Source organism: Canis lupus, chromosome 4 (assembly GCF_048164855.1).
Source record: "Canis lupus baileyi chromosome 4, mCanLup2.hap1, whole genome shotgun sequence".
Classification (NCBI taxonomy): domain Eukaryota; kingdom Metazoa; phylum Chordata; class Mammalia; order Carnivora; family Canidae; genus Canis; species Canis lupus.
Genome location: NC_132841.1, coordinates 7,524,005 through 7,537,420, shown reverse-complemented (window position 1 = coordinate 7,537,420; position 13,416 = coordinate 7,524,005). Strand labels below are relative to the sequence as shown.

Below are 13,416 nucleotides of genomic sequence, written 5' to 3'. Positions count from 1 at the left end.
TAGTTCAAATGAAGAGCATTAATTTTATGTTTACTAATGATGACTGGTTAAGACTATGGAAGATCTTAAGGATGATGTTTATAGTTTGTAGAATTATACAAAAATATTTGTAACATTGCAATAGTAGTGGTTACAGTTAAAACCATTCGCAGAGGATTGTAGACTCAGCTGAAGGTTTAATAAAGGCTTATGTAGCAATCAGTGAACATGGCCTGGGACAGCTGCAAAGCATCCATTTCTATCAGGCTGAGATATATAAATACCTAACAGGATATCACAATTCACTTACTGATCCATTTATCAGCTCCCACTCACTCATCCATCCATCCAGCCTTCTACCATTTACTAGGGGGTTGGTCTTGAATAAGAAACAGTGCTTGTTATTGAAGACTCACTACCTGACTATCTGGTACAGGGGTTTTCAATGCAGCCAGCGGGGTGGTGGGGGTAAGGGGGTGTGGCTTCTATAATTGGGAACAGGTTTCCAGGTGATACTGACTTACAGCCTCCTGCTGTCCTGCTTGGGAACAACTGGTCTAATGGGGTACTTGAAATTATTTTCTAAGTGGTCAGATGCATGCCTCAAGAATACAAAGGAATTATCAGTTTGTGGCTCTGAGAAGAGTAATTCTGGTATCATCTGGGATTTGAGAATATTTGGAGGTACCTAGCTAAGGTGCAACTTTCTAACTTAAGTGTCTGGAAAAAAATTACAGGGGATAGAGGGTATTATTACTCCAAATTGGACTCTCTGCAAACTGTTTGAGTCTGCCTGATTCCCAACCCTTGCATCTGTCCTCTGCCAACAGCCAGAACTGCTGGATCTCAACATGAAGGCTTAGCTTGAGGTCCCAGTCCTAATGTTGGAAATTGACGGCTTTAAACCCTTCGGCTCATTACCCTGGGTGTTGCAGTGGTATCTTTTTTTGTCACTTTGGTTCTGATTGTGAGCCCTCATTTTAGAAACCGAGGCTTGGCCTTGTTCCGGGAGGTCACTGGAATCAGCCAGCATTGTGTCATATTGGAGACACCTGCCACTAGGAAAACACTGTTCTGGATGCGGAGGCATCTCCTGGATTGGGTCCCACCCAAACTGTGCAAGAAAGCTGCATTCCCATTGTCTGTGTTCTTTATCCAGTGAGACTGATTTTCATCCCTGGATCTGAAGTCTGGATTTTATTATTTTATTTTTATTTATTTATTCATGAGAGACACAGAGAGAGAGAGGCAGAGACATAGGCAGAGAAAGAAGCAGGCTCCCTGCAGGGAACCTGATGTGGGTCCCAGGACCCTGGGATCACACCCTGAGCCAAAGGCAGATGCTCAACCATTGAGCCACCCAGGTGCCCCTGAAATCTAGGGTTTTAAATACCAAAAGGCATGACTTGCCCTGACCTATCTAAAATGGGTCTGAACCAGAAGGAAGGCAGAGTCTGATAAAGACAGGAAGGTTACACAATCATTTCATTTATTGTCTGCTCTGTGTGACTATGAATCTACTCAGTCCAACAGAGTATTCAAATGCCTTTTATCTCAGCTTGCTCAATCTTTGGCAAATATTAATTAATTTGTCCTCATCAGACCCTGAAAGGAAGAGTAGGTTTGAATTAGTATGCTTGGGATTATGCACGAGAGGTGACTTGGGCACATAATGTTTAAGCAACGTGACTTAATAACGCAAATCCAAGAAAGAATCTCTTTTGTACTCTCCTACTCAAATTTATTTGACCAGAAACTTCAATGTTTTGTCGGAACAACAAATCCATAAATTATCAAGTAGGATTTCCATTTGCAAATCCAGAGTTCATTTTAATACATGAAAGCAGTAATTCAACTGCACACTGTTAATGCTTTGCAAAAACATGGGGGCATCTTGATGGCATGACATCTCTGTGTTCCATTTTTTTTAATTGTGAGGCTTCTCCCGATAAATGCAGGGAAAACAGTGACAGTGATTAATCTCCCCCTCCTTCAAGCACAAAATGATAGAGTATTTGCTAAATGAAATGACACGAAGCAGTTCATAAAGCTCTGAGCATGATAGTAAGAACTCCAGGAACCCTGAGAACCACATTGTGCTTCCGTCATCCTATTAAGGCTCACTGACTAAGCTTTTGCAGGAGGATTTTCAAACTGACTTATTTATTCACAACATCACTTCAAGCAGATCTAACTTTATTTTCAGCCTGGTCACTCTACAATAACCATCAAGCTCTAGCGAGTTTGAGTAAAAGACCAACAGGGCTAACTTGTACGCTGCCAGTAAATTAATAGATGCACGCTGGCCTCTGCTATACCCTGTTTAGAGAAAATTCACTGGATTTTGAGATCATTGTAACAAAACCATTATGAAAATAAACCATTATCCACTTACTGGGTACCGAGTCTCCGGTAATTGCTTATTGAAAACGCATCAATAGTGAGGGCATTCAAAATTATTGCTGGGTACAAGATATATTTTTCAAAACACTGAAGCCAAACATAGAGTCTTTCAAACCACATTAAATGGGCGACATCTGAAAGAAACACAAAAACCACTTAGGACAGTCACTGATCAAGTTATTTTTCTTTAAGTATATGTAATAAGAAGTAATACCCCCTCTTTAATTCAAAAGCTGCTGATTCAGAACTCCAGATGCTAGATATACCATTTTCTTTGTAGGCAGCAACTCTTAGCTCTGTTTCTACATAGATCATAAATAATAATATATAGATTACTATCTAGGCCAGTATCCCTACATTTCAAGTCAAGTGATTTTTCCATATATAATTATTACTGGGGCCAATGAAATAAGCTGTCATCTAATTTCAAGGCATCTCAGAGTAAGGAAGGGTGGACAGTGAACATGAAGAACTGAAAAACAATCAATGGGCCCATCGCTTCTTAAGCTGGGGATACTTCCAAGGCTGGGCTTTCTTCTCCCTTTTTTTAGTCTTCAAATCTACAATCAGATCATTTGCAATATATACAAATAAGAGAAAGCTAATCCCCAAGCCCCATTACTATGAATGTGTGACATCCTTGCAAACCCTCGTGACGCCTATTCCCTATAAGGAATGAAGCCTATTCCCACAAGGGCTAAGGTTTTGGGTCAGACCAATCTGGGTTTGCATTCAGATTCTACCAACCACTGGTGTGTGCCAATAAACTGTTAACTTGATCTTCCTGAGCCTGTTTTGTGTGCCCCACCCATCCTCTGAGTCTGCTACTGGTGAATTGACTGCCCCTCTTTCCATCCACTTCTGACAGGGGAGAAATCTGCTCTCCCCCAGGATGGGGTAGTGTGGAACGCACACTTGCAGTGTCTGCTGCCCATTTCTGACTACTTTTCTCTGTGAGGATGGGGTGGTTGGTCCAATGGGCCAGAGCACAAACTTCCTTAGGCCATAGTGTCAGCGGGAGAGGTAAACACTGTGTCTCTGTGTCAGGGTGGAGCTCTCCTCTGCTTCTGGCTTCTGTGAGAAGAGCACACCCCATTCAGCCCAGAACTCGAGGGTGGGCCTATCTCATTCCCGGCTGAATCTCTCTGCTGGGAACTGTGAGGCTGAGGGGGACCCCAGTCCACCACCAAGAGCCAGGAAAATGATTCAGATATGCTGGGATGCAATTTCCTCTGCTGCAAGTCTCTGAGGCCAAGCCTCCAAAGGGAAAAGTCGACTCCATCAAAGTTCTGGAACCACGTTCCTCCACAATTTATAATATAAAACTTACACCCCCAATAATCTATAGTAAAAGATAAGAAAGCCATGTAGTTTTTATATTATTTGGATTGCACAAGAATTAACTCATGAAAGACAAACAGTTCACATTCACCATGTAGAGTGACACAGCAGTGAGGTAAAATGGGCTGGCCCCTCCAGGTGTCTTAACCAGTTTTAGGAGACAAATTACCTGCTTCCAACATTTTCCACTGGGACTTTATGTAAAGGATCTCAGGAAGTAACACAAACACACATGTACCATACACATAAAATTGGAAACTGATATTTTAATTTCTTGTTTATGTGGCTTACATATCTGTGCAAGAATGTATTATCATTACAACTCAAAAACACCAAAGCTATCTTCACTTGATAAAAATAGGAAGAGGGATCATCATTCAGAAATCTTAAAAGGAATTAATTTGAATAAGACAGGAATGGTGAAGACAGAGCAGGAATACTTCATGACATGGGAAATAATAAGAAAACATCCCAGTGATTAATTTAATAAATAGAAAAGAGAGGCAATGAGAAATTATCAAGACAAAAATAAAAAGAAATTTTAGTGGTAAATGAAATAGGAAGAAAGACTGGGTATTTACTCAAAGAAAATTTAAATACTAATTCAAAAAGATATATGCACCCCTGTATTTATGGTAGCTTTATTTACAATAGCCAAACTATGGAAGCAGCCCAAGTATCCATCGACTGATGAATAGATAAAGAGGAGGTGATATGCGTGTGTGCATATGTTTATATACATATAAATTTTATATATAAAATATATAACAGAATATTACTCTGCCATAAAAAAGAATGAAATCCTGCCATCTGCAACAACATGGGTCCATCTAGAGGGTATAATGCTAAGTGGAATATATCAGTCACAGAAAGACAAATATATTATTTCATTCATCTGCAGAATTTAAGAAACAAAATAAACAAAAAAAAGAGATAAACAAAAAACCAAACTCTTAAATACAGAGAAGAAACTGGTGGTCACCAGAGGGGAGATGGATGGGGGGATGGGTGAAATAGGTGAAGGGGATTAAGAGGACACTTGTCATGATGAGCACTGGGTAATGTATACAATTGCTGAATTGTGATATTGTACACCCGAGACTCATATAACACTGTACACTAACTATACTTCAATTTAAAAAGTGTGTGTATATATATACGACACACAAACACACATATATACACACAGTGGAATATTACTTGCCCATAAAAAGAGACTTTGCCATTTGTGACAACACAGATGAACATAGAGGGTATTATACTAAGTGAAACAAGTTAGAGAAAGACAAATACCATATGATATCACTTAAATGTGGAATCTAAAAACCAAAACAAATGAATAAACAAATGAAAAAAACAGAAACAGACCCTTAAATATAGAGAAAAACTAGATTGCTGGGAGGCGTGGGAGAGGGGTTGGGCAAAATAGAAGGGGATTAAGGAATACCAACTTTCAGCTATAAAATAAGTCACAGAGATGAAAAGTACAGCATAAGGAATATTGTCAGAAATACTGTAACAATTTTATATGGTGACAGATGGTGACTACACTTAGGGGACTGAGCACTTCATAATATATGGAATTGTCTATGTTATACACCCACAACTAATACAACATTGTATGTCAACTATACTTCAGTAAATAAGAAACAGCAAGGATGTTGGGTAGGAATTTAACTTTGGGTATTCTTAATGGTCAGTGTGTGGTGTTCTCTGGTGTTGATTTGGAAATGGGTTATTTCATAAGGAAATAAAGTTTTTTACTTGTAATTAATAAAATCTAGGTGTATTATACTTTTTACATATAGACAAAAAGGTTTTCATCTTTTGCAAAAGTATATGAAAATTAAGAAACACAAATCTTTATGATCTATCCCCCATTTCTTCCAGGTAAATGATGTTAACTCCTACTCCTAGAGAAAATTGAGGCTATAGGGCATGAATTGCCTCATCTTCCCACCTTTCAACTACCAGTTTATTTGTATTCACATCCGCCTTCTCGGTCCTCCTGAAGCCAAGCTGACATCTGGTTCAGGAGTCTCACTCCCTAGAGTAGCTCTCTCCTACTGGCAAAGAGCAAGATCCCAGTCTTTGCCAAACTGAAAACTTGCTTTCCACTCTGCACATTCCTTCTTGTGCTCACTCTGCCCTTTTTGCACAGCTTCTTGAAAAGAGTATCAATGCCTGACAATCCCAGGCTCTTGACTCCTACTTGCTGCTACAACTTCTGCCCCTAGGTGTTTGCAGCTACTCCTGCAAACGTTGGGAAACAACCACCTGCGTTGGGCACAACCACCTGTGACCTCCTAAATGACAAATTACTAGTCCTTCTCGGTCTAGCTTACTGGACCTTTCTAGGTACAAAACATCATTGGTCCTTCCTTCTTTTTAAAACTCTCTGTCCTAGGGGTGCCTGGGTGGCTCAGACAGTTAAGTGTTTGACTCTTGGTTTTGGCTCAGGTCATTGATCTCAGATCAATCAGGCTCCTTGCTGAGCAGGAAGCTTGATTAAGGTTCTCTATCTCCCTCCCCCTCCACCCCTCCCTCGCTGTGCACACACACTCTCTCTCCCTAAAAATATAATATGATTTAGTGCCTGCCTTTGGCCTAGGGCGCCATCCTGGAGTCCCGGGATCGAGTCCTGCGTTAGGCTCCCAGCATGGAGCCTGCTTCTCCCTCTGCCTGTGTCTCTGCCTCTCTCTGTCTATCATGAATAAAATAAATCTTAAAAAATAATAATAATAAAATAAAACCCACTGTCCTTAGCTTCCTCATGCCACCCACTCCTGCTCCCACTTTAACCTTCCACCCTACTCTTTCCATTTTCTCTGCAAGATCTTCTTCCCTTACTTGGTCATTTGCTTTCATTGGACCTCTTTATTATTTTTCTCATTTTCTTGATCTCGTGCCATCAATACCCTTAACATTAAAGATTACTTCCAGGCTGATGACACTCAGATCTGTAACTCAACCTTCCATCTGTCTCCTGGCCTCTAAATCTCAATATTCAACTGAATAGCTTCATCTGATGTCCCTAAGGAATCCTCAAATATGTGTCAAAAACTGAATTTGTCGATTTTCACACACCTACTGTTCCTCATACATTCTTCATCTTATTTAATGACACTTACATTCATGTTAGTCATGCATACCTTGGAGTCATCCTAAGCCAGTTCTTCTGAATCACAGCTGCATGTTGGAATTACCTGGGGACAAGGCTAAAAGATACTGTCCAAGATCTGCGATTCTCAAAATTTGAAATGCAAATAATTCACTTGCTAAAACTCAGAATCAGTTTCAATGGGTCTGGAGCAGAGCCAGACTTTCTGCAAGTGCTACTTCATCACTCCCTGGAGTCATGACGATCAGTTTTGCACTTGTATCCTATACTTAACTGGTTACCTGAATTAGCCACACTGGATTTTTGAAAACCTTTTCATGCTTTTCCATCTACAGAAACCCGCACAAATCATACAAGTAGAGCTGTGTTTCTAGCACCTTGATGGAGAAATGATCTTGAAGCCCCCCTGGCCTGCTTATAGTCACTGCTCCATGAGATAACCACTTCCCCAACCCCAAACACCACTGTTTACTTTGCTTACTATTCTCTTGTATCTTTAGCTTAACAATTTTTCATGAGATTCAGCCACATTTTTTGTGTGTGATTGTCATCTATTCATTCACACTGTTACGTAATAATCTGTGTGTATTCACAGATTCACTGTGCACAGTGAGCACCAGGCTACTGTTCACAGGCATTCGTTTTGTTTTCAGTTTATAGCTATTAATGTACGGTGCTGCCACAAAAACTCCTTTACATGCCTCCTGATAAACATGTGTACATTTCTGCAGGGTGCACATCTACATATAGAATTGTGAGGGTCATTGAGCATGTGTATAGGAAGGTCTAGAAAATTTTCCAAAGTTATGTAGCCAATTTATACTCCCACAAACAGTGCAAAGAGTTCCTTCTGTTTGTTCACATCCCTGCCAAAACATTTTTTTCTCCTTCACTTTAACTACACTGTGGGTGTAGAGTGGTATCATGTTATGGTTTTATTTTGCATTTCCCTGATGACTAATGTGGTTAAGTACCTTTTCATATGTTTACTGGCCATTTGGATAGACACTTTTCTGAGGTGGCTCTTCATGTATATTGCCTGGTTCTTTTTCCTATTGGATATGCCTTTTATTTATTGATTTTTGGGATTATATGACTTTACTGATTTTTAGGAGTTCTTTGTATGCTTCAGGTATGAGTCTTCTCCCATTGTATGCATCAGAAAGCTCTTCTCCCATTGTATGGGTTGTATCTTTTGTAGAAATTAAATACTTTATTTTAATATGCTCCAATTTCTTTTTTTTTTTCCTTTTGGAGTCTTTTGTACTCTGTTTAAAAGACAAAGATCCTGACCACATTCTACATTTTCCTCTTAGACTTTATTGTTTTATCTTTTATGTTTAGATCTGGAAGCTACCTAGAAGTGATTATTGTTATAGTGTAAGATAGGGATTGAGAACAACATTCTTCCCCTGTGGATACCTAATTGACTGTCACTACTAATGAAAATAATTTCTATTTCCTCCTGCACAGCAGTGAACTACACTGTTGTGTATGCCTTTCTATGGGCTAGGTGCCTTCCTGTGATGTCCTTCTGTATTTGCTACTTGAGAAACTCCTCATCCTTTTTGCAGAACCTGGCATCTGGCCATCTGGAGCTTTTCTTGCCTAACCCCCCACCTTCTTTGCCATTCCCAGTACTGTCACTATCAGCTGTTTGCCAGGGCACTGCACTCAAAATGTCCATCCTAGTAGAAGAGTTTAAATACCAACAGAGCTTAGAACTGTCAGTACATCGTGAGAATAAAAAGGAGTCCAAATTTTAATTGGCTTTATTCTTGTTTTAAAATTATTTATAAACAATACACCTCTCCCTTTCTGCCTGCTTCTGGGTGGACCCTGCCATTTCCTCACCATCGATGGATCCACTGCACTGCCATGTAGCAAGAACCCATTAGGCATCTGCCAGACACTGAGCCAGGCATTCTGTACCTATTACCTTTTGTTTTCAGGCAAAATACACTATTCCTTTGTCCCATTGCTATGCACTGTGAATTCTATAATTATAGTACCTGTCACACCATAGAGTATTCATTTAAATATTAATCTCCCCAGTGGACTGTGCGTTTGTCAAGAGTAGATGCCATGTCTTCATTGGTTTAGTATTTCAAGTCCCTACAGAATTCTGGCCTAGAGTTGGGGTTCAGTAAATGTTCATTTATAATCTTATCTTTTTTTGTGTTCAGAGGAACTCCGAGTAGTTAAATTGAACAAAGAGAAGCTTAAAAAAGCAGCCCCCACTCCCAGAATTACTTTTTGAATACAAAACAAAAAGCTTTCAATCTATAACATATCAAGCAATATTTCCTATTTTAATCTTTCATAAAGTACAATCAGTTACATTTAGGTTTCCTTCTAAACAAATTATTTTTTTCTGATTTCTCAATTTATATGAAATCAACGGTGTCAGATTGAGGCCGTCACATCCAATGCAATTCAGCCTGCTTATAAAAATACATTTACAGAGTTCTATCAACATTTGTCGTCAATTCAGAGAAACATGACAACCTTAGCTAGATTCCTGCAAAAATATGTAAATTACATAAATACAAGCCAACCTCATGCTGCAGGGTTGTTAGAAAAACATCTGAATTAAAGAAACATTTGAGTAGCTCATCACCGTAGAATGCCTGATGCCATTTGGATGGGGGAGTGTGATCCAGGCTTTCAAACGCTTGTCACATTTGCTTTTAGATGATATTTTCCAGTGAGTGGGGATAAGGCTGATTTGAGTATAGGGACACAATCCCATTGCAGACTTCCCAAGGATTTACTGCAGATAATGTTAATCAATGAGTTTTCCATAAGAATTTTAGTTAATTTATCCCGGAAACACAAAAAGCCAAGAATTCCCAAAAAATACAGCAATCACTAATAAGCTCTGAATTCACCATCCATGTCTTTTCAAATATTTGAGAACAAAAGTAGCTATTCATTGAGATTTAACCTTCTGTGGTACCTGGGGTGTGGGGGGACATGTGTGAGAAACTGTATCATAGACATAGCTTTAAGGCAGGTAGTCAAGATATTCAGGTTCTAGGAAGTCTTAGATCACAAGCATCATTCCATCATCTGACCTAGAAGAGCAAAGTCATTAGAAGTTCATTCAGTATGACCACAATAACATACATGAACAGATAAGGATCTTTGAAGGTAACAACTGGTTCTCTAGTTAGAAGCCGACAGATGATAGCTACAAAGGAATTCTATGAAGGATACAAAGAAATTCCAAAAAAACTAGAAACCAATTCATTCATAAGTCATAAAAACTTCTACTATTTTTTAAATAGCACCCTTACTCAGAGCCCCAAAAAAGACTGAGCCGTAAGCCAGGTCACACTGCATTATGTATCTCTAGTTTACTACCTGAGGTGCTGCTGGGGAATGAAGGTGACAAGCAAATGTGAAATGCAACCCACAGGAGAATTCTGAATCGCTAGATGAAAGGACAGGGAGTGCACTTTATACTGTCTGCATACACCTAGAAGCTCAGATACACAGGCCATATGTTAAGGGAAAATCATTCTAGGTAAAGATGCATCCCACGGTGTGACTTCCCTGGTTGATGTTCAGAACAACATCTAGCCAAAGCAGCGGTGGAGAAGGATGTGGAAAGGGGGGTTAAAATAAAGACATAGGGATGACAGAGTAGAGAGCAAATCCCAGAGATCATCATCACCTCCAAACTTTTGACATCAGGTTTTGCTAATCCTTTATGTTGAAAAAAATTAATTTACCTTTAAATTTTACATACCTCTAGACTTCTTCTAGCAAGTTCAATAATTCATTCCAATGAAATGTTACAATTTCTAGGGCACCTGTGTGGCTCATTCGGTTAAGTGTCTGCCTTTGGCTCATGATCCCGGGGTCCTGGGATGGAGCCTTGTGTTGGCTCCCTGCTCAGCAGGGAGGCTGCTTCTCCCTCTGCCTCTGCCCCTCCCCCCTTCATGCCCTCTCTGTCTCTCAAATAAATGGATAAATCTTAAAAAAAAAAGAAAGAAAGAAAGAAAGAAAGAAAGAAAGAAAGAAAGAAAGAAAGAAAGAAAGAAAGAAAAATGTTACAATCTCTAGATCATTTTCATACTGAATGTTTTACCTTTGGAAGTGGAGGGGAAGCAAATAGAAAGATGAATAATAATACAGGAGGGAAGTAAAACCATAGTACCATTTCAGAATTCTGAATTCTAAATGACAAAATTCAGTCTTTATGGGGTGACAATGGAAAGCTAATAAAAAGGAAAACTCACAGATACAATAGCATGGTAAACATTTTTATTAGGGCCTCAAACTGTTCAAGTATTCATACAAAATCAAGTTAGAAGGAAAACCTTTGCAGTGATATTTTATAACTGTCTTTTTTGTAGTGTCCTGAATACACACAAAGGCCATTAAAAAACCTCACTTGAGCATCAGTATTTCTCTTTTCCCAGGAATATTAGGCCCATGAGGAAAAGAATGCAAACTAACTATGCCATTTACAAATTATATACGACTGAATACAAGTGAGCACTTTAAATTTTCTTAAAGGCTTTTTAGGTTGTTTTATTTAGATGCTTATGTTACTAAATTAAGTCCTTCTCGATAATTAAAAGTGAATAAAAAATCTCTAGGAAGTTTTTATCTTTAGGAAGATAATTTTCTCTGATTCAAATCTTAAATTACGATTTAAGCTGCAAGGGCACGAGGCCTTCTGCTTTACAGGAGCCAGGCGTGCTCATAAGCATTCCAGACATGTGCAGCTCGGTTCAAATGGCCCTGTCACCCTGAGGCACCTAAGGCAGAGACATCCTGCAAAATGGAATTACCACATCCAGGCCAGTGGCACCCCCTTATTATAGGCAATTGTTTTTCCCTACGAGGGCTTTTCCTTCTCATCTTTCTCACTGTGCCAAATCTCAGATTATAAAATCATTAGCGCTATCTTGTACATGTGTTATGGTTTATTCTCCAGGAAATTGGCTTCACTTCCAAAACCAGTGGCATTAAGAGGGTAAGTAATCATTCTTACATGTAAAGCAAATCACATTATGCTGTTGCTCAAAGCCCTATAATCCTGCTTAGGATAAACCCAAAGTCTGCAAGGCCTTTCCCTTCCCATTGGTCAATGCACGGTGTGCCCATGACTTCCTCTTCTACCTGGGATCCTCTTCCTCCACTTCCTCTTTATCCTTCAAGCCTCAAATTAAACGTCACTTCCTCAAAGAAGCCTTTTTCTGTCTCTCAAATCTAAACCAGGATCCTGTTACACTCTTTCCTTGCCTCTTTATACTCCTTCTTTTCATTGTACTTTAAACACTGCACGTGTACATTAATCTGTGCGATGAATGTCCATCCCTCTACTACAGCCAGGGGGCCAGGCCTGTCTTTCTCCATCATCTTCGTCCACAGGAGCCACTTAGTAGATTCAGGCATATTACCAATTAATTGATTAATAACTCAGACACCCAGTAGAACAGAGTCTGAGGAGAAGCTGTCGTGTGGTACTGCCTGCCTGGCAGAAATTTGAGTTTTACTCTTGGCCACAGTGCATTTCCTTTCTCAGAGGGTTCACCCCAGAGGGAGACCATGCTGGCCTTGCTCCCCAGTGCCTCCCCAGTGTTCTGAACAGGCCCTGGTATGTGACAGGTCCTATCACTGGTTTGAAGGAATCAATACCCATTATCAGGTTAGGTAAACCACTCAGAGAAATACAAGGTAGTGAAGAGCAACATTCAGCCATTAGAATACTAAAATTTACATTTTTCAGAGAACACAATTTTTAGTTGTTTCTTTAGTGGTTTTTGACTTTCGGTCATGCTAGGGAAATTATTTTTCTCTTCTCAACCAAGATTATATAACTTGACCTATATTTCCTTGCAACTGCTATTCTGGTTATTTCTTCTTTTCCTCCTTTTAAAAAATGTTTTAAATCTTTAATCCATCTGGAATTTCATTTGATACAAAGTCTAACTCAATTTTTAAAAATGTTTAGCTCATTTTCCCAAAACTTCCCACTGATTTTTTTTTTCATTAATTCGATGAGAATAAAAATGCATCCTTCACGTCAGCTCAAAGGGATAGAGAAGCTCTCGGGAGAATCAATGCGTTAATATGCTTTCTCCTCTTGACAGAAAGGCCCTCTGCTAACATAAAACCATAGTATTTAAAACTAAAAACACTATTGAAATCATTTATTACTTTTTCACATGAAGATGGTTAGGTCAGAAATTTTCAGGTGAAAAGCATTAAGAGCAACTTCCAAATGTTCTCACGATGAGCACAGGAAGGAAGATACTTCTTGTTAGAACAACCATCTTGCCAAGAGAAAGGATTATGCTCTTACTAATTTTTGCATTCTCAGCATCGAGCACAATTTCTCCCCCCCCCCAAGTGAAGTGTGATTTCTATGTTATTTAAATTACAAGATCACTTTGAAACACTATTTCTGCTTTTCCACTGGCATCTCCATATATTATCCTATCATAGGGTGCTCTGAGGCTTAAGCTACTTCAGATACGACCCCAGTGGATGAACATCAGGGAGACTAAGTTAGCTGCTCTTCATGGTGGCCTCACCCACTGTAGCTGAGAACT

The 13,416-nt window shown here is 39.3% G+C and overlaps 1 protein-coding gene across 2 annotated transcripts in view; it reads right to left on the bottom strand.

The window, feature by feature from the left end:
* The window catches only part of PCNX2 (pecanex 2), a 288,039-nt gene that overhangs the window by 117,039 nt on the left and 157,584 nt on the right, over positions 1–13,416 (bottom strand). For both annotated transcript variants that reach the window (XM_072823047.1, XM_072823048.1), the window contains one exon: positions 2,375–2,516. In XM_072823047.1, the coding sequence (XP_072679148.1) occupies positions 2,375–2,516 (142 nt within the window). The remainder of the gene's footprint in view (positions 1–2,374; positions 2,517–13,416) is intronic.